General features: G+C 42.6%; 2 protein-coding genes and 1 long non-coding RNA gene across 3 annotated transcripts in view; 2 read left to right on the forward strand and 1 right to left on the reverse strand.

The window, feature by feature from the left end:
- The first annotated feature begins 4,714 nt into the window (after positions 1-4,714).
- On the forward strand, positions 4,715-9,651 carry LOC140941923 (uncharacterized). Its single transcript, XM_073390928.1, has 3 exons — positions 4,715-4,944; positions 7,760-8,085; positions 9,220-9,651. Exons 1-3 carry the CDS (start codon positions 4,899-4,901, stop codon positions 9,649-9,651), a joined length of 804 nt encoding a protein of 267 aa, XP_073247029.1. The 5' UTR covers positions 4,715-4,898.
- Positions 9,652-11,149: 1,498 nt separating this feature from the next.
- LOC140940926 (uncharacterized) lies at positions 11,150-13,870 on the forward strand. The gene is made up of 2 exons (XR_012166386.1): positions 11,150-11,311; positions 12,736-13,870. It is a non-coding gene; the product is annotated as an uncharacterized lncRNA (long non-coding RNA).
- Positions 13,871-14,519: 649 nt separating this feature from the next.
- The window catches only part of LOC140941716 (coiled-coil domain-containing protein 57-like), a 29,333-nt gene continuing 22,747 nt past the window's right edge, over positions 14,520-21,105 (reverse strand). The window contains exons 11-16 of the mRNA XM_073390730.1: positions 20,492-20,592; positions 19,014-19,214; positions 18,178-18,301; positions 17,490-17,660; positions 16,111-16,359; positions 14,520-15,216 (exon numbers count right to left, since the gene is read on the reverse strand). Of these exons, the coding sequence (XP_073246831.1) occupies positions 14,747-15,216; positions 16,111-16,359; positions 17,490-17,660; positions 18,178-18,301; positions 19,014-19,214; positions 20,492-20,592 (1,316 nt within the window). The 3' untranslated portion in view covers positions 14,520-14,746. The remainder of the gene's footprint in view (positions 15,217-16,110; positions 16,360-17,489; positions 17,661-18,177; positions 18,302-19,013; positions 19,215-20,491; positions 20,593-21,105) is intronic.

Here is a 21,105-nt window from a genome sequence, read left to right on the forward strand (position 1 = left end):
TTTAGTATCAATGATCGGTTTCCAAAGCAAATCATCACTTGTAGCATGCTCACAACAACCCTTATTTTCTTTATAAAGATCGTCGAGCGCGCGTATAAAAACAAAAACGGCGGGAGATTTATACACCGCACCGCTCTCTCGGGTTTGTTCGCGCTCTGTTGAATTGTCGAAAAAAGAAAAACGTCTGTGGCCAGCTTGAATCACTTGTTCCTAGACCAAAATTATATGAATTCCCTCTTCCGAGATTTCCATGCCCTATTCGAAACTAGACTGCTCAACAACCACAGCCTTCACAGCAGAAAAAAACGTATCTCTTACATATTAGCGTACCCCCTCCTAAAATCATGATCCACATATTTTTCATAAAATGTTGTTCTTCTTTTTCGGCGTCATTTAACTGTACGGAATTAACCGTTTTTGAGAAAGATTGCAGTGACACTTGTTCTAATGTGGGTGGTCAGGTTGAAGCAACTGAGTGGTGTCCCTCTTACTCTACAGTTCCCGCCAATCGCATATCGAAGCGAACCAAAAAGGTTAACTGCAAAGAATATTGTTCAGCTAAACTAGCAGAACTGGACGATTTAGATAAATATTGCTAAGCTACATTTAGCTTTTGTGAATCTATAGAAACAGCTGTGTTGACGTCCATCCCTCCGTGCTAACCTCAATTAAACTCATCGCCAATTGATGAGCTTGGGAACTGGTGCCTAAAAGGTTAGCGGGGGGGCCAACTGTGAAAAATACGGCAAAGGAGGTAACCAGGCAACCCTGGAAGCGGGAACCACCCCTGCCAGCAGCCGCTAACTGGCACCGTCACACTGAGAGGGTACTCAGTGGAAAATACTTACCCACGTGGAATACTTACCTGCACACCCGGGCCGCATGACAGCAGGGAGGGAGGAGAGGGGGCAAGAATCCGCAAAGATTCGCCAGCACAAAGCAACACGGTGATCCGCAACGATCAGCTAGAATAGCTTGCAAAATAATGCAAAATGAAAGCGGCCCTGAAAACCCAAGTGGGCCACCCCGCATGTCACGCATGCTAATACGGGGACACCGCTGGCTGCATTGGCTCGAGGTTAACTTAGCCTAAATAAAATTTAGCGGCATAAAACTACATTAGTCGTCGATGTTAATTTCTAGGGGCGTTCCTTCAAAAATTCGCAGATTTAGTGCGGAAGCTCTTCGGAAATCTACAGAATTCTTGTAAAATCCAGACATATTTCGAAGTCTTCGGGTCAGCTCTCCGAAGCTGACTCGTCCCCAGTCATCTCTGCTGAAGCTCTTCCTAGTGGCGCGCATCACCCCCTCCTACCGTCGAGCGCATAACGAGTCAGCCTCCGAAGAGTTAAAGATACCTCCAGTCAACTTTGGATATGGAACTTTGACAATTATAGAAAGCGATCTAAAAGTTAATAGCTTCTTTTGACGATGGCAGGCTCACTTTATCGCAACACAGGTGATAAAGCTAAATCATTGTGTTTTATCCCCTCTTCCCGACCTTCCGGGGGGGGGGGGGGGTACTTGGGTTAATGTTTGCTGGGTATGTGCCGCTGGCCTCTTAACCTGAGATCAGGCGTTATTATTATTTTTTTGTTGCTTCTTTGCTTCCTTGGCTCGAGAGGGAAAAAAAATAATAACGCCTGATACATTTATTCAACAAGCAGTCAACCGCCCCCTAATTTACATAATCTAACGTCTGCTTGACCTGTCATGTTATTAGCCAATAAGCGTCTACCATACGGGAATCAAATTTTGGAGAGAATAATGTCTCTTTTGAAAAAGAAAATTTTTAAGTACGTCCATGTTCAGATGGCGCTTCCTAAAAAAATTTTTAATGTGTTGTTTTTGTGATGAAATACTGCTAGCTGGAGCTGCCGTACCTTTATTTACATGTAACAGCTACAAATAATAAAGAATTTACTGGTTAAAGCTCGTTGACTTCGTTCTGTGCCAAAAGCAGTGAAAAAAAAAATTAGGCTGAAGCACCATATTTCACGCACCGGAAGGTGTTGTGAAAGCGAAGATCGCTCAGAATAATCCGCAGCATGATTTCTGAAGGAGGAATTACAGTCAAACCAGGTCAAGATTCCATTCATGAATTGATTATTTGAATAGAGAACCCGTTTGTCGCTTCTGTAACTTGTAGCCGGTATCAAATTGCATTCAAATGATCGGTGAAGTTTTGACTGCACCTGTTTTAAGTATACGATGAGATGGAAAATATTTCAATGGATGAAACTTCCATTTAGGCATTCTTCAAATTCAAGAAAACTGAGCCGGCAGAAATTTCAGAACGAACTCGCGTGTGTATTCACTGCTCATTACGCAAGCAAAAATGCAGACTGAAATCAACAACAACTAACGGATGGCGGCATTTTGGCCAATCGAAACAGCGCAAATCATGCGTATTGTTTCCTATCCAATCAGAAAAAAGTCCAGATTCTGGCATTTTTACATGTGATCCGACAAAGAAATGTATCATGCCCTCTTCCCGTGAGAGACATAAAGGGCTAATAGGGAAAGGGCATGATCTCAGGCTACTGGCCTCTCAGAGTCCCTACCCCATTATAGTCTATTTTTGGGCCAATTATAGAGCCCATCTTAGTCACGTTTTGGAAAATGTAATTTTCGCTATCTCAACTTAGTCACTTTCTATTTATGCATCTACCTTATCAAGAACGGAATGAAATGCGGTCACTGCGAGCTTATTGTTAAATTTAATAAACTACACCTTTCTGATTTCAAAAACAGTAACAACTACTTCAACAACAGTAGCAACCACTTCAAAAACAGAAGCGACTGCTCCATCACAATCTTTAGAATCACCATCAACTTCCGGGCCAGTTTCACTGTCCTCCTCCTCCAATACGTCCTCCTCGGTCAATCCAAGCTCATCAGCAGTTCCTTTGAAAAACCCATCATCAACATCAATTCCTATGATAACCCCGAACTCATCAGTGGCTACAACTACTGCAAAACCGGTTGTTTTGCCACCGTCATCATCGTTTACATCAGCAGCAGCACATACAACAAGCGAGGATGGTTCTCAGTCTGTGTCACCTACCACACTATCGCAGGTAAAGCTATAATCTTAAATTTCATTATTTCGTTTTATCAAAAGGGCGTAGCTAGCGGGTCCTGGGGTGCCTGTGACTCCCCCTTTATGAGATAATTGTTTTATGTCCCTATAATACAGGTAATGAAAACGTGTGAATCCAAAGAATCAACATCCAATAAATCTTTTCCTGCTATTTTATAGCCTTGTCCCTCTCCCACGCTCACTGTTCATACCCTGAAAAATGTCACTTTAAGTAAACGACGATAGACTTTCTCAAAGTCCTTCCCTTCTCGTTTCTGCTTCCGGTAACTACCTCACACTTTGCGCTCGAGAAACATTTTGAGCTCTACTTGTGGGCAAGTCTATAAAACACGGGGTAGATGTCGACATGCCAATCAAGTAAGTACCCTGGGTGTGAAACAGTGTGCACCCCCGTCCCCCTTTGGAAAATCCTAGCCACGCCCATGTATCATGTTTTTGTATAAACAACTCATGGAAAACAAGACCTCAAATGAAGGCTGGAGTTGGTCAGGCAAAATAATAGAGAGTTAAAGCAGCAACGTTTTTATGCGACGCACGTCAACCGGAAGTGGACATGTTACACTCTTGAGCCGTGATTTTGGACAAATTTTTTTTGCAAATCGTCTCTATAAGAGCAAAGAAACTTAGTAATACAAACTTGGTAGCTTCAAAGTATTTTAAAAGAGAAAAAGGCTCACTTCCGGTTGACGTGTGTCGCTCAAAAACGTCGTTGCTTAAATTCCCAAGTAATATAAAAGGGTTCTCTTGAAGGGGAAACAGGGCATGGGTGCCCACCTGGGGAACACCGATGACACGCGCAAGAGCATTTCCTTCCCCACAATGTGGCCGAGGTTTAAGTCCCGGCATCGACGCCATATGTGGGTTGAGTTTGTTGACGGTTCTCTCCCTTCCGCCGAGAGGTTTTTCAGCGGGCACTTTGGTTTTTCCCTCTCCTTAAAAACCAGATTTTCCGATCTGGAAAGTGTCTCTAGCAAGTTTTAGCAATAATAATGTGCTTCGTCAGTTACCCTCGGCAGTATTTTATAGCAGTGACGCTAGTGAGGCTGAGCAAGTGCCTGAAACAAATAATTCAAATGAAAATCAACGGGGTTAAGAATCCGCCCAACTGGCCGGAGGCAATCCAGTTGGCTATTTACAAGCGTGGTCGAGGATTTGATCTCGGGATTACCGTGAACAAATCATGACAAATCCAGCTGGCGGTCAGGGCAGGACTTTACTCGGGGCCCCCGAATCGCAAGTCCAGCGCTCTAACCGCTCGGCCATGCAACCTCCTTAGTGGGATCACTTAGAGGGTCATAGATTTATCAAAAGGTTGGTTTATCACTTCTTGATGTTTTCAAGTGTCACCCTTCCTAAATAACGTTATTTGTTACCTTTTTCGGTCTTTAGACGCGGTTTGGCCGTCCATATTCTATAAATTTAGTCTTAGGAATATTATTAAACCAACAACACCATCTCTATTTCACAGACCATTCAAGGCACCAAAGTTCTATCGAACACTACGCCGAGCTCTTCGGTGAAAATAAGTGTCACGACGAAGGCCGAAATTTCTCCATCTGCCCATTCTCCGGGGAGAAACACGTCAAAGTCTGTTACCCAGCAACAGCATAACGACCATAACTCATCAATCGGAGGAACCACAAGCCACATTTCGCCCCCCCGTCAGAGTGATTCCCTCACAAGCAGTGCTTCGTTAGGAGTGAGCAGTCAACCTGGTCCTTCCTCAGTAAGCCTAACATTAACAGCGAGTTCGAGTGTTCATCAAGACCCTAGTTCAACTGTTGCTGCCACAACTATGAGCTCTGCACCCACAACTCAGGCTCTGATACCTTCAACTTCACGTACGTTTGCGTTTTTACCTCACGGTTTTTGGGGGGCTTTGATCTACATTTGCAGTTAATTTTTAGTATCAATGATCGGTTTCCAAAGCAAATCATCACTTGTAGCATGCTCACAACAACCCTTATTTTCTTTATAAAGATCGTCGAGCGCGCGTATAAAAACAAAAACGGCGGGAGATTTATACACCGCACCGCTCTCTCGGGTTTGTTCGCGCTCTGTTGAATTGTCGAAAAAAGAAAAACGTCTGTGGCCAGCTTGAATCACTTGTTCCTAGACCAAAATTATATGAATTCCCTCTTCCGAGATTTCCATGCCCTATTCGAAACTAGACTGCTCAACAACCACAGCCTTCACAGCAGAAAAAAACGTATCTCTTACATATTAGCGTACCCCCTCCTAAAATCATGATCCACATATTTTTCATAAAATGTTGTTCTTCTTTTTCGGCGTCATTTAACTGTACGGAATTAACCGTTTTTGAGAAAGATTGCAGTGACACTTGTTCTAATGTGGGTGGTCAGGTTGAAGCAACTGAGTGGTGTCCCTCTTACTCTACAGTTCCCGCCAATCGCATATCGAAGCGAACCAAAAAGGTTAACTGCAAAGAATATTGTTCAGCTAAACTAGCAGAACTGGACGATTTAGATAAATATTGCTAAGCTACATTTAGCTTTTGTGAATCTATAGAAACAGCTGTGTTGACGTCCATCCCTCCGTGCTAACCTCAATTAAACTCATCGCCAATTGATGAGCTTGGGAACTGGTGCCTAAAAGGTTAGCGGGGGGGCCAACTGTGAAAAATACGGCAAAGGAGGTAACCAGGCAACCCTGGAAGCGGGAACCACCCCTGCCAGCAGCCGCTAACTGGCACCGTCACACTGAGAGGGTACTCAGTGGAAAATACTTACCCACGTGGAATACTTACCTGCACACCCGGGCCGCATGACAGCAGGGAGGGAGGAGAGGGGGCAAGAATCCGCAAAGATTCGCCAGCACAAAGCAACACGGTGATCCGCAACGATCAGCTAGAATAGCTTGCAAAATAATGCAAAATGAAAGCGGCCCTGAAAACCCAAGTGGGCCACCCCGCATGTCACGCATGCTAATACGGGGACACCGCTGGCTGCATTGGCTCGAGGTTAACTTAGCCTAAATAAAATTTAGCGGCATAAAACTACATTAGTCGTCGATGTTAATTTCTAGGGGCGTTCCTTCAAAAATTCGCAGATTTAGTGCGGAAGCTCTTCGGAAATCTACAGAATTCTTGTAAAATCCAGACATATTTCGAAGTCTTCGGGTCAGCTCTCCGAAGCTGACTCGTCCCCAGTCATCTCTGCTGAAGCTCTTCCTAGTGGCGCGCATCACCCCCTCCTACCGTCGAGCGCATAACGAGTCAGCCTCCGAAGAGTTAAAGATACCTCCAGTCAACTTTGGATATGGAACTTTGACAATTATAGAAAGCGATCTAAAAGTTAATAGCTTCTTTTGACGATGGCAGGCTCACTTTATCGCAACACAGGTGATAAAGCTAAATCATTGTGTTTTATCCCCTCTTCCCGACCTTCCGGGGGGGGGGGGGGGTACTTGGGTTAATGTTTGCTGGGTATGTGCCGCTGGCCTCTTAACCTGAGATCAGGCGTTATTATTATTTTTTTGTTGCTTCTTTGCTTCCTTGGCTCGAGAGGGAAAAAAAATAATAACGCCTGATACATTTATTCAACAAGCAGTCAACCGCCCCCTAATTTACATAATCTAACGTCTGCTTGACCTGTCATGTTATTAGCCAATAAGCGTCTACCATACGGGAATCAAATTTTGGAGAGAATAATGTCTCTTTTGAAAAAGAAAATTTTTAAGTACGTCCATGTTCAGATGGCGCTTCCTAAAAAAATTTTTAATGTGTTGTTTTTGTGATGAAATACTGCTAGCTGGAGCTGCCGTACCTTTATTTACATGTAACAGCTACAAATAATAAAGAATTTACTGGTTAAAGCTCGTTGACTTCGTTCTGTGCCAAAAGCAGTGAAAAAAAAAATTAGGCTGAAGCACCATATTTCACGCACCGGAAGGTGTTGTGAAAGCGAAGATCGCTCAGAATAATCCGCAGCATGATTTCTGAAGGAGGAATTACAGTCAAACCAGGTCAAGATTCCATTCATGAATTGATTATTTGAATAGAGAACCCGTTTGTCGCTTCTGTAACTTGTAGCCGGTATCAAATTGCATTCAAATGATCGGTGAAGTTTTGACTGCACCTGTTTTAAGTATACGATGAGATGGAAAATATTTCAATGGATGAAACTTCCATTTAGGCATTCTTCAAATTCAAGAAAACTGAGCCGGCAGAAATTTCAGAACGAACTCGCGTGTGTATTCACTGCTCATTACGCAAGCAAAAATGCAGACTGAAATCAACAACAACTAACGGATGGCGGCATTTTGGCCAATCGAAACAGCGCAAATCATGCGTATTGTTTCCTATCCAATCAGAAAAAAGTCCAGATTCTGGCATTTTTACATGTGATCCGACAAAGAAATGTATCATGCCCTCTTCCCGTGAGAGACATAAAGGGCTAATAGGGAAAGGGCATGATCTCAGGCTACTGGCCTCTCAGAGTCCCTACCCCATTATAGTCTATTTTTGGGCCAATTATAGAGCCCATCTTAGTCACGTTTTGGAAAATGTAATTTTCGCTATCTCAACTTAGTCACTTTCTATTTATGCATCTACCTTATCAAGAACGGAATGAAATGCGGTCACTGCGAGCTTATTGTTAAATTTAATAAACTACACCTTTCTGATTTCAAAAACAGTAACAACTACTTCAACAACAGTAGCAACCACTTCAAAAACAGAAGCGACTGCTCCATCACAATCTTTAGAATCACCATCAACTTCCGGGCCAGTTTCACTGTCCTCCTCCTCCAATACGTCCTCCTCGGTCAATCCAAGCTCATCAGCAGTTCCTTTGAAAAACCCATCATCAACATCAATTCCTATGATAACCCCGAGCTCATCAGTGGCTACAACTACTGCAAAACCGGTTGTTTTGCCACCGTCATCATCGTTTACATCAGCAGCAGCACATACAACAAGCGAGGATGGTTCTCAGTCTGTGTCACCTACCACACTATCGCAGGTAAAGCTATAATCTTAAATTTCATTATTTCGTTTTATCAAAAGGGCGTAGCTAGCGGGTCCTGGGGTGCCTGTGACTCCCCCTTTATGAGATAATTGTTTTATGTCCCTATAATACAGGTAATGAAAACGTGTGAATCCAAAGAATCAACATCCAATAAATCTTTTCCTGCTATTTTATAGCCTTGTCCCTCTCCCACGCTCACTGCTCATACCCTGAAAAATGTCACTTTAAGTAAACGACGATAGACTTTCTCAAAGTCCTTCCCTTCTCGTTTCTGCTTCCGGTAACTACCTCACACTTTGCGCTCGAGAAACATTTTGAGCTCTACTTGTGGGCAAGTCTATAAAACACGGGGTAGATGTCGACATGCCAATCAAGTAAGTACCCTGGGTGTGAAACAGTGTGCACCCCCCGTCCCCCTTTGAAAAATCCTAGCCACGCCCATGTATCATGTTTTTGTATAAACAACTCATGGAAAACAAGACCTCAAATGAAGGCTGGAGTTGGTCAGGCAAAATAATAGAGAGTTAAAGCAGCAACGTTTTTATGCGACGCACGTCAACCGGAAGTGGACATGTTACACTCTTGAGCCGTGATTTTGGACAAATTTTTTTTGCAAATCGTCTCTATAAGAGCAAAGAAACTTAGTAATACAAACTTGGTAGCTTCAAAGTATTTTAAAAGAGAAAAAGGCTCACTTCCGGTTGACGTGTGTCGCTCAAAAACGTCGTTGCTTAAATTCCCAAGTAATATAAAAGGGTTCTCTTGAAGGGGAAACAGGGCATGGGTGCCCACCTGGGGAACACCGATGACACGCGCAAGAGCATTTCCTTCCCCACAATGTGGCCGAGGTTTAAGTCCCGGCATCGACGCCATATGTGGGTTGAGTTTGTTGACGGTTCTCTCCCTTCCGCCGAGAGGTTTTTCAGCGGGCACTTTGGTTTTTCCCTCTCCTTAAAAACCAGATTTTCCGACCTGGAAAGTGTCTCTAGCAAGTTTTCAAGTGTCACCCTTCCTAAATAACGTTATTTGTTACCTTTTTCGGTCTTTAGACCCGGTTTGGCCGTCCATATTCTATTAATTTAGTCTTAGGAATATTATTAAACCAACAACACCATCTCTATTTCACAGACCATTCAAGGCACCAAAGTTCTATCGAACACTACGCCGAACTCTTCGGTGAAAATAAGTGTCACGACGAAGGCCGAAATTTCTCCATCTGCCCATTCTCCGGGGAGAAACACGTCAAAGTCTGTTACCCAGCAACAGCATAACGACCATAACTCATCAATCGGAGGAACCACAAGCCACATTTCGCCCCCCCGTCAGAGTGATTCCCTCACAAGCAGTGCTTCGTTAGGAGTGAGCAGTCAACCTGGTCCTTCCTCAGTAAGCCTAACATTAACAGCGAGTTCGAGTGTTCATCAAGACCCTAGTTCAACTGTTGCTGCCACAACTATGAGCTCTGCACCCACAACTCAGGCTCTGATACCTTCAACTTCACGTACGTTTGCGTTTTTACCTCACGGTTTTTGGGGGGCTTTGATCTACATTTGCAGTTAATTTTTAGTATCAATGATCGGTTTCCAAAGCAAATCATCACTTGTAGCATGCTCACAACAACCTTTATTTTCTTTATAAAGATCGTCGAGCGCGCGTATAAAAACAAAAACGGCGGGAGATTTATACACCGCACCGCTCTCTCGGGTTTGTTCGCGCTCTGTTGAATTGTCGAAAAAAGAAAAATGTCTGTGGCCAGCTTGAATCACTTGTTCCTAGACCAAAATTATATGAATTCCCTCTTCCGAGATTTCCATGCCCTATTCGAAACTAGACTGCTCAACAACCACAGCCTTCACAGCAGAAAAAAACGTATCTCTTACATATTAGCGTACCCCCTCCTAAAATCATGATCCACATATTTTTCATAAAATGTTGTTCTTCTTTTTCGGCGTCATTTAACTGTACGGAATTAACCGTTTTTGAGAAAGATTGCAGTGACACTTGTTCTAATGTGGGTGGTCAGGTTGAAGCAACTGAGTGGTGTCCCTCTTACTCTACAGTTCCCGCCAATCGCATATCGAAGCGAACCAAAAAGGTTAACTGCAAAGAATATTGTTCAGCTAAACTAGCAGAACTGGACGATTTAGATAAATATTGCTAAGCTACATTTAGCTTTTGTGAATCTATAGAAACAGCTGTGTTGACGTCCATCCCTCCGTTCTAACCTCAAAAATAACATTAGTCGTCGATGTTAATTTCTAGGGGCGTTCCTTCAAAAATTCTTAGATTTAGTGCGGAAGCTCTTCGGAAATCTACAGAATTCTTGTAAAATCCAGACATATTTCGAAGTCTTCGGGTCAGCTCTCCGAAGCTGATTCGTCCCCAGTCATCTCTGCTGAAGCTCTTCCTAGTGGCGCGCATCACCCCCTCCTACCGTCGAGCGCATAACGAGTCAGCCTCCGAAGAGTTAAAGATACCTCCAGTCAACTTTGGATATGTCACTTTGACAATTATAGATAGCGATCTAAAAGTTAATAGCTTCTTTTAACGATGGCAGGCTCACTTTATCGCAACACAGGTGATGAAGCTAAATCATTGTGTTTTACCCCCTCTTCCCGACCTTCCAGTGGGAAGAGGGGGGGGGGGGGGTACTTGGGTTAATGTTTGCTGGGTATGTGCCGCTGGCCTCTCAGAGCCCCTACCCCATTATAGTCTATTTTTGGACCAATCATTGACCCCATCTTAGTCACGTTTTAGAAAATGTAATTTTCGCTATCTCAACTTAGTCACTTTCTATTTATGCATCTCCTTTATCAAGAACGGAATGAAATGCGGTCACTGCGAGCTTATTGTTAAATTTAATAAACTACAACTTTCTGATTTTTTTAACCGAGAATCTTCCCATTTTGAATCCCTACTTACCCCCAAAATCCAAAAATTTGCGACCCCATTCTAGTAACTCTATTGAAAATGCGACCTCATTAGTCACCTCAGTCGTGAAAATGCGACCCCATCCAACGGCACATCCCCATTAGCCTATTGCAAGGGAGTACCCCCCCGGGTCCCCGATGTAGTACCACTGTTTTCGTTTTCAGCCTGACTTGCAGCACAGGCAGCAAAGTAGCAATTGTGACGAAATGTCTCTTTTGCTTGTATTCACAGGCACAGCAGCTTTCAGAAGCCTTCTCTCGACTGTTATTGTTGGCATCCTCCTTTTTATGTAAGCTAAACTTAACCAGATTTTTAATGAAAAAAAAAAAAAAAACTTCTAGAGAAGTTTACCGAATGCGGAGTATCAGCAGCGAATCTAAGGTTAAGACCTGAGGGTATGGTGGAGTCTGGACCACCTCCCCCGGCTCCCCACACCCCGCTCAATAGAATAGACCTACTTAACTTTTATTATTATTCATTCAAAATTTTTTTCCCGATTCTCATTGGCTAAAAGCACTCGTTTAATTCACCATAACCAGTTACTGATGACCAAATTTGGAAGAATTTTGTGTTTAACGAGGAAATGACGTCAGAAATGCAGTGTTTTCGCAGGTTAAGGCACTGTTAACCGAGAAGACCTGGGGACGAGGTTGAGTTGTTTTGATTGTGAACTTGAAAAATGGCGGACATTTCACTCGTTTCAAGAGTAAGAATTAGGCGAAAACATAGCTAAAAACATGGCAAGAGCAGCAAGAAGACAACTCGAAGGGCGACATCTGCTATTTGGAGAATATTTGCAGAGTTGGACAAACCTAAACGTGCACTATCGAAGATGAACATAACATCGATGGATCGATGGAGGTTAGCATGTTTTAGCCATGTTTTTAAAGTAGGAATTATTTTGAATGAATAATAAAACAATTATTGAATTCGGCTTTCGTATCATATGAAGAATTATGGAGATCTCGGAGAGTGTTATCCGCCTCGGCCTACGGCTTCGACGGATAACACCCTCCTCGATCTCCATAATTCTTCATATTAAAGATACTCAGCCTCATTCATTAATTGTTAAATAATTAACGTAGTAATTTAAAACCTAATTCTTTACTACTGGAAGATCTTATATAATGGTCAGCACGAAGTTGAAGTTTACTGGTCAGCAACGCGTGACAAACAGCGGGTTAGGGGTAGAATTGATTTTAGTCAAAGGTGTGCATAAATTTACTTCACCCTCTCTCACCCCACCTCTTTAAAAAAAATTCGGGATCCGCCAATGCGTTAGACTGCTAAAAAAAAGTAGGCTTCCTCAAAATCGGTTTAGAGTAGAGTAAGAGAAGCGTAAAGCGCGAGACTCACGCGCACGTAAGGCGTGTGAGGCGACAGAAAAAAAACCCTCTCCCCAGTCTCGCTCTCCGTTTCAGCTTCTGTTTGACTGTTCGTGTGTAGTTGAATTTACGCAAAAATATGGACTGTTTTGCAGTCTACCAATGCGTTTGATAAAACTAAGCCATTCTACTGTAAGTTCTTCAGTAGAATGCTGAAACTCGGCACGACAGTCTAGGTTCACGGAAGATCTCCGAACACGGAAACAAAGAAAATGACGGGATACCTCAATAGGAATTGTAACCGTCTCGCTTTGTTTATCTTGATGTAAAGCGAAAATGCAAAATGATAATGACTTTCAACATTCCGCAACTTTCTTTTCTCTTCCAGGATATCACAGCTCATCTGCTAATGTCACAACGAAGAGCATTTCAAGGAAACTGAAAAGAACTTTTAGCGAAGTTTCAAAAGATACAGAATTAACACGGTGTTCGCGCCTTTCGTAGGAAAAGCGTTTGATAGCCAAAAGCTTAGACTGAGGTAGGATTTTTGTAAAACACACCTTTTCCAAGGAAAAATGAGAGAAATGGATGCGGCATTTCAAGAAAAGAATCAGCTGGGACGAATCTATTGATAGCCGCCCATCCTTCTGGAACCTCGCGGAAACAAAAATAAATAAATAATTAAATAATGATATTCTTTAGGGTACATGAGACAACGGGGATTTATAACTTGCTATTTGCCACAGTTCTCAAAACATAATACTTAAACTAAACAGACAATAAAAGGATAAATTAACATTTGTGTCTAGTTTTGTGAACAAGTTGTCCGAGATAAAAGATCCTGTTTATTCACTAACGTTACATTACAAATTAAACTGAACAAAGCAAATGGACATACTAGTCTGCTACACAGCCGTTTTCACGTTTCACGCAACGCTCCTCCCCACTAACGGCAGATCCCCTCCACTAGTTGGGAGGAGCGTTACGTGACGACACTAAAAACGGCTGTGTGGGAGACTAATGGCCATACATGTGACAATAACTGATTCAGGAAATAAAGAAGGAGTCCCTTTTTCCGAACATGAGCACTATCAACCTCAATCTCCTTGTTGACTCAAATAAAACAAGCGCCTGGAACCAGTTTAGTTCAAGATTTACGATAATTATTTGGCCAATATATTTATATGACACGCAAACCATTAGTGACACAAAGCTTTCCTGCAGAAAAAGTAGCACGTAGAAAAGATCCTTGTTAGTTTTAGCATTTTGTAGCGTAATATAGCGGATCACGTTAGAGTATTATAAACTGAGTAGAGGTTTTCTAATAGCGATACTAACTAATAATCAACAAGCTACAAGAAAAACAGCTTAAACTTAAACTTGAAGATGGAAATTGTGGAAAAACTGATGGAAGTATTTACACTTTTAGTTTTGTGTAAATAAATAAGTACTTTAGTATCAAGTAATTTAATATTATAAATAGCTCTTAAGAAAATTTTTTAGGAATAAAGAGAAAAACAGGGCATACACTTGATCGACCAAAAGCGGTGAAGAAATATTTATCCTTTACGCTACTTTAGAACATTGATCTTGTAATCCAAACGGGAAAGCGAATTGAAGTGAGTTGAGCTTGTAAAGAACATCAATGAGAGTGCCCGCCAACCAAAATCGAGAGTCTACAATACTCCTCGCATTTGAACAAAGCTTTGAAACAGAGTAGCACAGAACTTACAAGAGTTAAAGAAAAAAAAAAGGTAAGAGCTTGATTTCGTGTCTACTGTCGTTTGTCCTTGAAGAACATTGTGCTCTCTAGACTGCAGTAGGGCAGTGTCTTCCTTTGGGCGGGACGGGGGGGGGGGGGGGGGGAAAGGAAGCAGAATGTAATCCTTCAGCCGACTCCCTAATTCATCCCTGAAATTAAACGCACACACACTGCGTTTTCCTTCGCTTTATATCCCTCAGCCTCGGAGCCAATTACCTGCGAGCAAGCCCTCCATTTGGAGAGCCGCGAGAAGTCACGCGAGAGCAACACGCGAAAGGAGACGCAAGTGCTCGCTCGCGCGTTCTCTTGCCATAAATGGAAAGCTTGCTCGCAGCAGTCGCAGGCTAAGGAGCCAACTGGTCTATGCGCCCTGACTTCCTATTTCTTCGGAGCAACGTAGATGGACTATTAGGAGCACAGACGAACCGACAGGTTGTCACCTTAGTTCAATTGGCCATAAACGCTAATTATCCTCGACGCTCTTATCCGTGACTTTAAACATTTTTTTGGAAAAGCTTGACGTTCCCGGCTACTCTGTTAGACAGTTCTGTCCCAACAGAGTTGGGTAGACTGTACATAGCAGAGAACAACCAACCAACTAGGTGGTTAAACTCTTTTAACTGTTCATAAACTCAGTTTAATCATCTTTGACGTTATAATTTCTGACCTTTATCTTTTTCGGAGTTAGTTTAACCTTCCCAGATGCCTTTTTAGACATCTCTGGTCGATGTTTGGCAGGCCTGGTTTGAACCTCCGTTCGTCTTCCTTTCAAAGCAAACACGTCGCGTTCCGGCAAATCGCGTGCGGGGATATAGTCGGGTTCCACATTTCGCTCGACTGCAAGTTTTTGAGGAGAGCTGGGTCGCCCTTTTCTCGGAGTCGGGCTCCGGAAACTCTCTTCAGCATCTAACATTTTCCAGATTTCCTGTAACGAAGCTTGACCCTCAGAGGATGAAGTGAACAGCGACTGCTCATACACAGGAGACGATGTTCTCTGAATGACTAAAGGCTTGGTCACGTTATCCTCTGCTGGTACGTCTATCTTTGCGCTTACATCGCGTGACTCCATCTCTTGGGATTCTTTTAGAGGCTCCGGAGCTCTCCCGTCTAAATCACACGAACATAATTTTATCTTTAACAAAAGTAAACAACCCGAATTTCGGACAGTCGTTCAAGTTAATCATTTTCGCAAAAGAGACGCAATACACGTAAAGAAGTCAAGTCCTGTTGTTTTCGCAGAATGCTCAGCAGGGAAACGCCTCACATACAGGTCCAGGTACAGATTACGCTCTTTCTTTCATAAAACTAAAAAAACTGCAAATTAAATCCATGAATTTCCTAAGACCCAGCTTACACTGTGACGTAAGCAAAGCACAAGCAACACACGCAGGCGCAGTCAGTTGTTGATGGAAGACAAGACCGGCGTATGCGCGGTGGTGAGAGCTTTGTCCTCTCACAATCGTGGCCCAGAATTGACGCCAAATAGGAGTTAAGTTTGCTGCTAGTATTCTTCTCTGTTTTTAAAGATAATTCTCTGGGTGCTCTGGTTTTCCCCTCTCCTCAAAAACCAACATTTTCAAATTCCAATTCGATCGGGAATGGTAGACGAATAACCACTATGTGGAATTGTTACCTCTACATCTTTACTTACTTACTTATTTTTATTCATTTATTTATTTATTGTAATCTACAGCGCCTATTGTCATAGAGAAAGGCACTACAGATTTGCATGCTACTGCGTATGTATTTGGTGCTTTTGTTTACGTCGTCGGTTAGATTCGTTCTTACTTCATCACAGCAATAAAGCGCATAACCTGCGTAGCACGCGTTTGAAAGGGAAGGGAAAGGGAGTTTTAGGCGTAAGAGAAACGCGAGGGGGCGCGCCCCTCGCGTATCCCTCGCGCCCAAAACCCCCTTTCCTGTCCTTTTCAAACGCCTGCCACGCAGGCGAAGGATAAACGTTGTGACCGTGCACATTCGCCCATAAGTTAACACACAAACCTTCATTAGAATCACTGGAACTTGAGACAACGGTGACCTTGACCTTGTCGACGGCTTGTTGTTCGCTCTGAGCCATGCGCTGAGCGTATTGGAGCTCATGAGAGGTGAGCTGGTACTGAAGCTTTTCCACAGCATTAAGCTGACTGTGAATATCATCCTTCAGCTCCTTTGGGGTCTTTCCCATAGAGGCGGTATGGGGCTTAGACGCCTGGACAGATATGGAACCAGGGGGAGCACTCTTTCTACCACCTGTGATTTGACACAAGTGTTACGCGACAGAGTGAGACTCCTTTAATTTAAGATGGACACATCTGGGGCGCTTTCCATTTAGGAAAAACACCCAGAAATTTCGGTGGGAGCAAAAGTGGAATTTCCGATCGGTAAAAAGTTGTTCCATTTGGTCATAAACCCCAGTACGTCGCGGTGCCTGACCGTGGACCTGGAACTGGTACAAACTACGAGAAACGTAAATGGAACACGACATTCCGTTCGGAAATTCCAACCGGGAAAACGGGCCCACCTTTTTAGATTTTCCACTTTTTCTGGGAATTTTCCAGTGGGACGAACCGACGAAACGTGTTCCATTTACCGCCGAAACGGAAATTCGGGAAATTTTGACTAAATGGAAAGCGTCTCTGAGCTACTCACTAAGTGTCCATTGTAGACAGGTGACTGAGGAGCGACAAAGACCGTTGAAAAGTGTCTGCTACTAGAATTGTCTGTATGGTGCGTTTTATTTCATACGAAGCCACGTCAAAAATGAAGTCAAATCAAATCACTGGTTTATTGTCCCTTTTGCAGTCGGAAGACTGAATTGTATAGGATACCTTACAAGCTGTGATATATATACTAATACGCTACATTTATTGACAAGATTGATATTTATCACTAACAATATTTGAGAAACGTTCAGTCCCTCTGGCCATGGGCCTGCTAGAACTCCCTGATCTTAGACACACACTGATAGATATAGGTACCACTCTGTCTACCAGTCAGAGCCATGAACGAAACTTAAATTGCATTTTCGTACAATAAAAACAGTTGCAAATCGCCTTTATTTTATTTGATACTTTAAACGAAAGCAGCAGGTTCGAAAAACCAGCGAGTTATGAGGCAATTATATCTAAAAAAGAAAACAAAAATATATGGTTCTCTGCCCAGAATAGGTGCAATTAAAATGAAAAGTTGAATCTAAACGATCTATCTGTATTTGAAAAAGATCAGAACTGTTTTATGTGGCTTTCCTGACGACTCCCCAAACCCAGATTGAAACTGTTAGGTCATGTTGTTGGATTGCTGAAGTCCTTGACTAACTGATGGCTAATCTACAGCTCTACAGTATATTTCACGAGATATTTCACCAAAAAAGAAGACTTTACCTGTAAAGTTTGTCAGTTCAGCTCTCAATCTGTTTCCCATCTGAATGAGCTGTTCTTTCTCTTGAGACAGCTGGCTTATGCGCCTCGCCGCTTCTTGCAGTTTGCTGTGTAACCGAGACACGTTAGAGGCAGGATATGGGTCGAAGGAGGCTTCGTCGCTGGTTTGAACACCTAGTTGAACATATAAAGAAAGTAAAAAATTAAGATGTGCTGCATACTGGAGACAGAACGAGCATTAAAAAAAAAATAACGCGTTCCATGTCAATGCTACTAGGGTAAATGTTTGTCCCTTCCTATTTATACTCTATCGTATTTTTATTCTTAGTAGTAGCACTTTAGTTTATTAGTTAAGGGGCTTGCAACCGTTTCTAATAGATTTTTCAAGGTAATATATGCAAACACCACTACTTTCCATGAAAGTGATACGCGGTTAAAAACATTTCGACACGGCACTGGATACTTTGTACTTCATTCAAAGTCGCTTTATAGATTGCTGTCCGGGTGAAGGGTTATCGGCAATAACGAGTTATTTGAAAGGCTGCGATCCACTTATGCAGGAGATCCTGAACAACACTGAATGGAGTAGTAAGCATGCTGTTTGGTATCCGCTTGTTTCGCTACTGCTAAATGTTCTACGCACATCAGAATGACTTCCATATGCGGCGAAGTGAATGAAGTTTATACCTACCTGACAAAAGCTGTCTTCGGAGACGAAGAATTTCTTCTTGAAGCTGTTTAACAACTGAGGCCTGAGGATTAAACAGCTTACCCCCTCCCCCCTGGGATGCCAGTTCCACTTTAAGTGTTGACAGCTGAAGTAGAGAAAAGAAAATCCAAATCAGTTGGTCATATCATCAAAATTGAGATTAGCATCTTGCGAGGACAATGCAATGCGTTCGAAGTTGAACTTTGACTTCGTCGTTGTGTCAATGTAGCCCAGCCAAGAGATCATACTTTTGAATTATGACACAATTTTTTAACTGATGACCAGTTTCTATGGACAAATGTTCAAATCTAAATCTCAAGATTAAAAGAGCGGGTCCTAGGTAGCAAACCAGTCCATCTTGTTTTGCCAAAAGATAGTTTTATCACATTATTGTCTGCCAAACACTTAAACCTCGATTTGGATGTTTTCCCGCCAAAATAACGCTGGTTGACGCGCGCGCACTTCTGGGCATTGAGAACATCCATGGAACATCTCGTTCTCGTAGTCGTCAGTCCTCGTCTTAGACACTAAGGGGCCGACCATTTAACTCTTGAGGGGGGGGGGGTGGGGGTGGGTGATTTTGAAAAAAAAAATTCCTGCAAGCGCTTGTCGGAAGAAAAAAATTGCATGCAGCACAAATGTAATAGAAAGCTTATGGGAAAAAAAGGGAGAAAAATATCCTGCCCACCGGATTGCTAGAAAAAAAATTCTTGATGACCAGAAATCACCCACCAGCCCCCCTCAAGAGTTAAATGGTCGGCCCCTAAAGGTCTTTATTACAGGCAATGTTAAAGTGATGAATGTATTTGAAGTGTTACCTGATTCCCCAAGGAAGTGGCCTCAGCATTCCTTTCCAGTCCACTTTTGAAGTACTCATCAGCCTCTCTTCTGGTCTGAATAAGCTGCAGTTCCAGTTCTGTTATTCGCTGTTTTAGGGCACTAAGCTCATCAGTTGCACGTCTGTTTTGAGTTGTAAGCTCGTACTGCAGTTGATCTACTGCTAACTGTTTCTGGCGAACCTAAAACACAAAGCCATTAAGACAACTACAGTTAAATACTGTTAATGACCTACTAAACGCCCAGGGCTGAGTTGCTCAAAGCATGGTTAGCTTTAACCATTGGTTAAGCAGTATCAAAACCAAATATACGTTGTCAAGGTATTAAACGCTGGTTAACGCTAACCATGCTTCAAGCAACTGGACCCAGGACGTCTATTTAATTATAGGGCGCGTCCAAGCGGGGGCGTTTAATAGACGTTTATTCTCATAACTGTAACAAGCTCAACAAAACTAATATGCTTTCGTTAAACATATAAACTAAGTTTAAAAACAGCGAATTACCCACTCCATCAATTGATACGTCTAGGCCGTCTAGAGATCCATATCGCTCTTTCAAATCCCAACATCGATGTCAGAATCCTCGCTCAGGGTTTTTGTGTTATCATTGTCTATCCTTACTTTAGTTTGAACTTGACATTGAACAACATGAAATACGTCAACCCTGGTTAATCAAGCAAGAAACTGATTGATCGCATGAGTTGAATGATTTTGCTCCTTCTTGCTAATTCCTGGTATTTTGGAGTAATTCTTATCGGGGGCGTCTATTAGACGGGGGGGCACTTATTAGAGAAGGGCGTCTAAAACAAATTTAACAGCATAAAGGGGGCATTTATTTGAAAGTAGGTGTCTATTAGGTCATTTACGGTACTGGACACAAACGGCACTCGTTATTTCGTGAAAATGGCCTACCACAATATTATTCAAATTGTATGTCTCAATAACAGTTTTCTTTGCTGTAGGTAATCTTGATTTACAGTTTAATTGCGTGTGTTGGTCGGGTACGTGGGTTCTATACCCTTTATTTCTTCTGCCAAGCTCTTTCTTGAGGGCTTCCACCTTTTTAATTAAAATGTTGAGATTTAATTTTGTTTGACCTCAAAAAACTTGTATTTTTGTCTCCCTAGGTAAGTCACTCTGCTCCATATAACATCATTGGTAAAAGATAATTTTCAGTTTATATTGACCTTTTGTTAGCAAAGTCAGCCAGCTATTCTGAGTTTGAAGATGAGTCAAACATAACAAATATGGGACGATTCGTTGGCCAAATAACCGGCTACTTTCTCTGCTACTTTCAATGTTAATGAGAGCCCTGAGTTGGTGATACCGACACGTATTCAATTTTCATATGGGGAAAGACAGTCCAGTGAACAGAGCAAATCTAAAAATGTCTCCGCTAAGCAATACATTAACGGGCAATAGCAATACCTCTATGTACAGTGTATGTTTTATCGCCATACCTCCTCATGAACTTGGTTCAATGATCCTTGAAGATGATCCACAGTAGCTTGGTGCTTCTTCACTTGTGCGGACAGCTCAAGCTTTTCCTGACGTAAAGCGCCTGCTCAAAGACAAAGTATGAAGCCTATCCATGAGCTTGTGAATGGGCTCCCAGGGGAGGGTGGTGTGGAGAGAAGAACGAACGGTATGGGAGCCAGTAGACTTTTTTCATCGCCTCTGATTCGTGATACCAGAATCTGGCATCACCGTGTGCCATATGTTAGATTGCTCCATGCAGTTCCTTGATTTTACAGTCGTCTCTCTCATAAGGGATACCTCTATAAGATAGACATCTCTCTAAGACGGACACTTAGTGCCCGTCCCAAAGTTGTCAGTCCTAGATAGAGTTGACTGTTTTATTGCGGGCGACAGGAGGAGTCCGCAGTCCTAATCTCCACGTTGTTATTACGCATGCGTCGCATGTACGTAGCCAGCACTCGTTTAGACTTCCACTAAGAATGAATGGAACGCATAGAACGCAATTTGATCACGCACGTTTGGACCTTCTATCACTTGTAATCTGATTACGCGTGTTTTGACTATCTCTCACGTGAAACTTAAGCAAAGCAGAGTG

The sequence above is a fragment of the Porites lutea genome, chromosome 6 (assembly GCF_958299795.1).
Source record: "Porites lutea chromosome 6, jaPorLute2.1, whole genome shotgun sequence".
NCBI lineage: Eukaryota > Metazoa > Cnidaria > Anthozoa > Scleractinia > Poritidae > Porites > Porites lutea.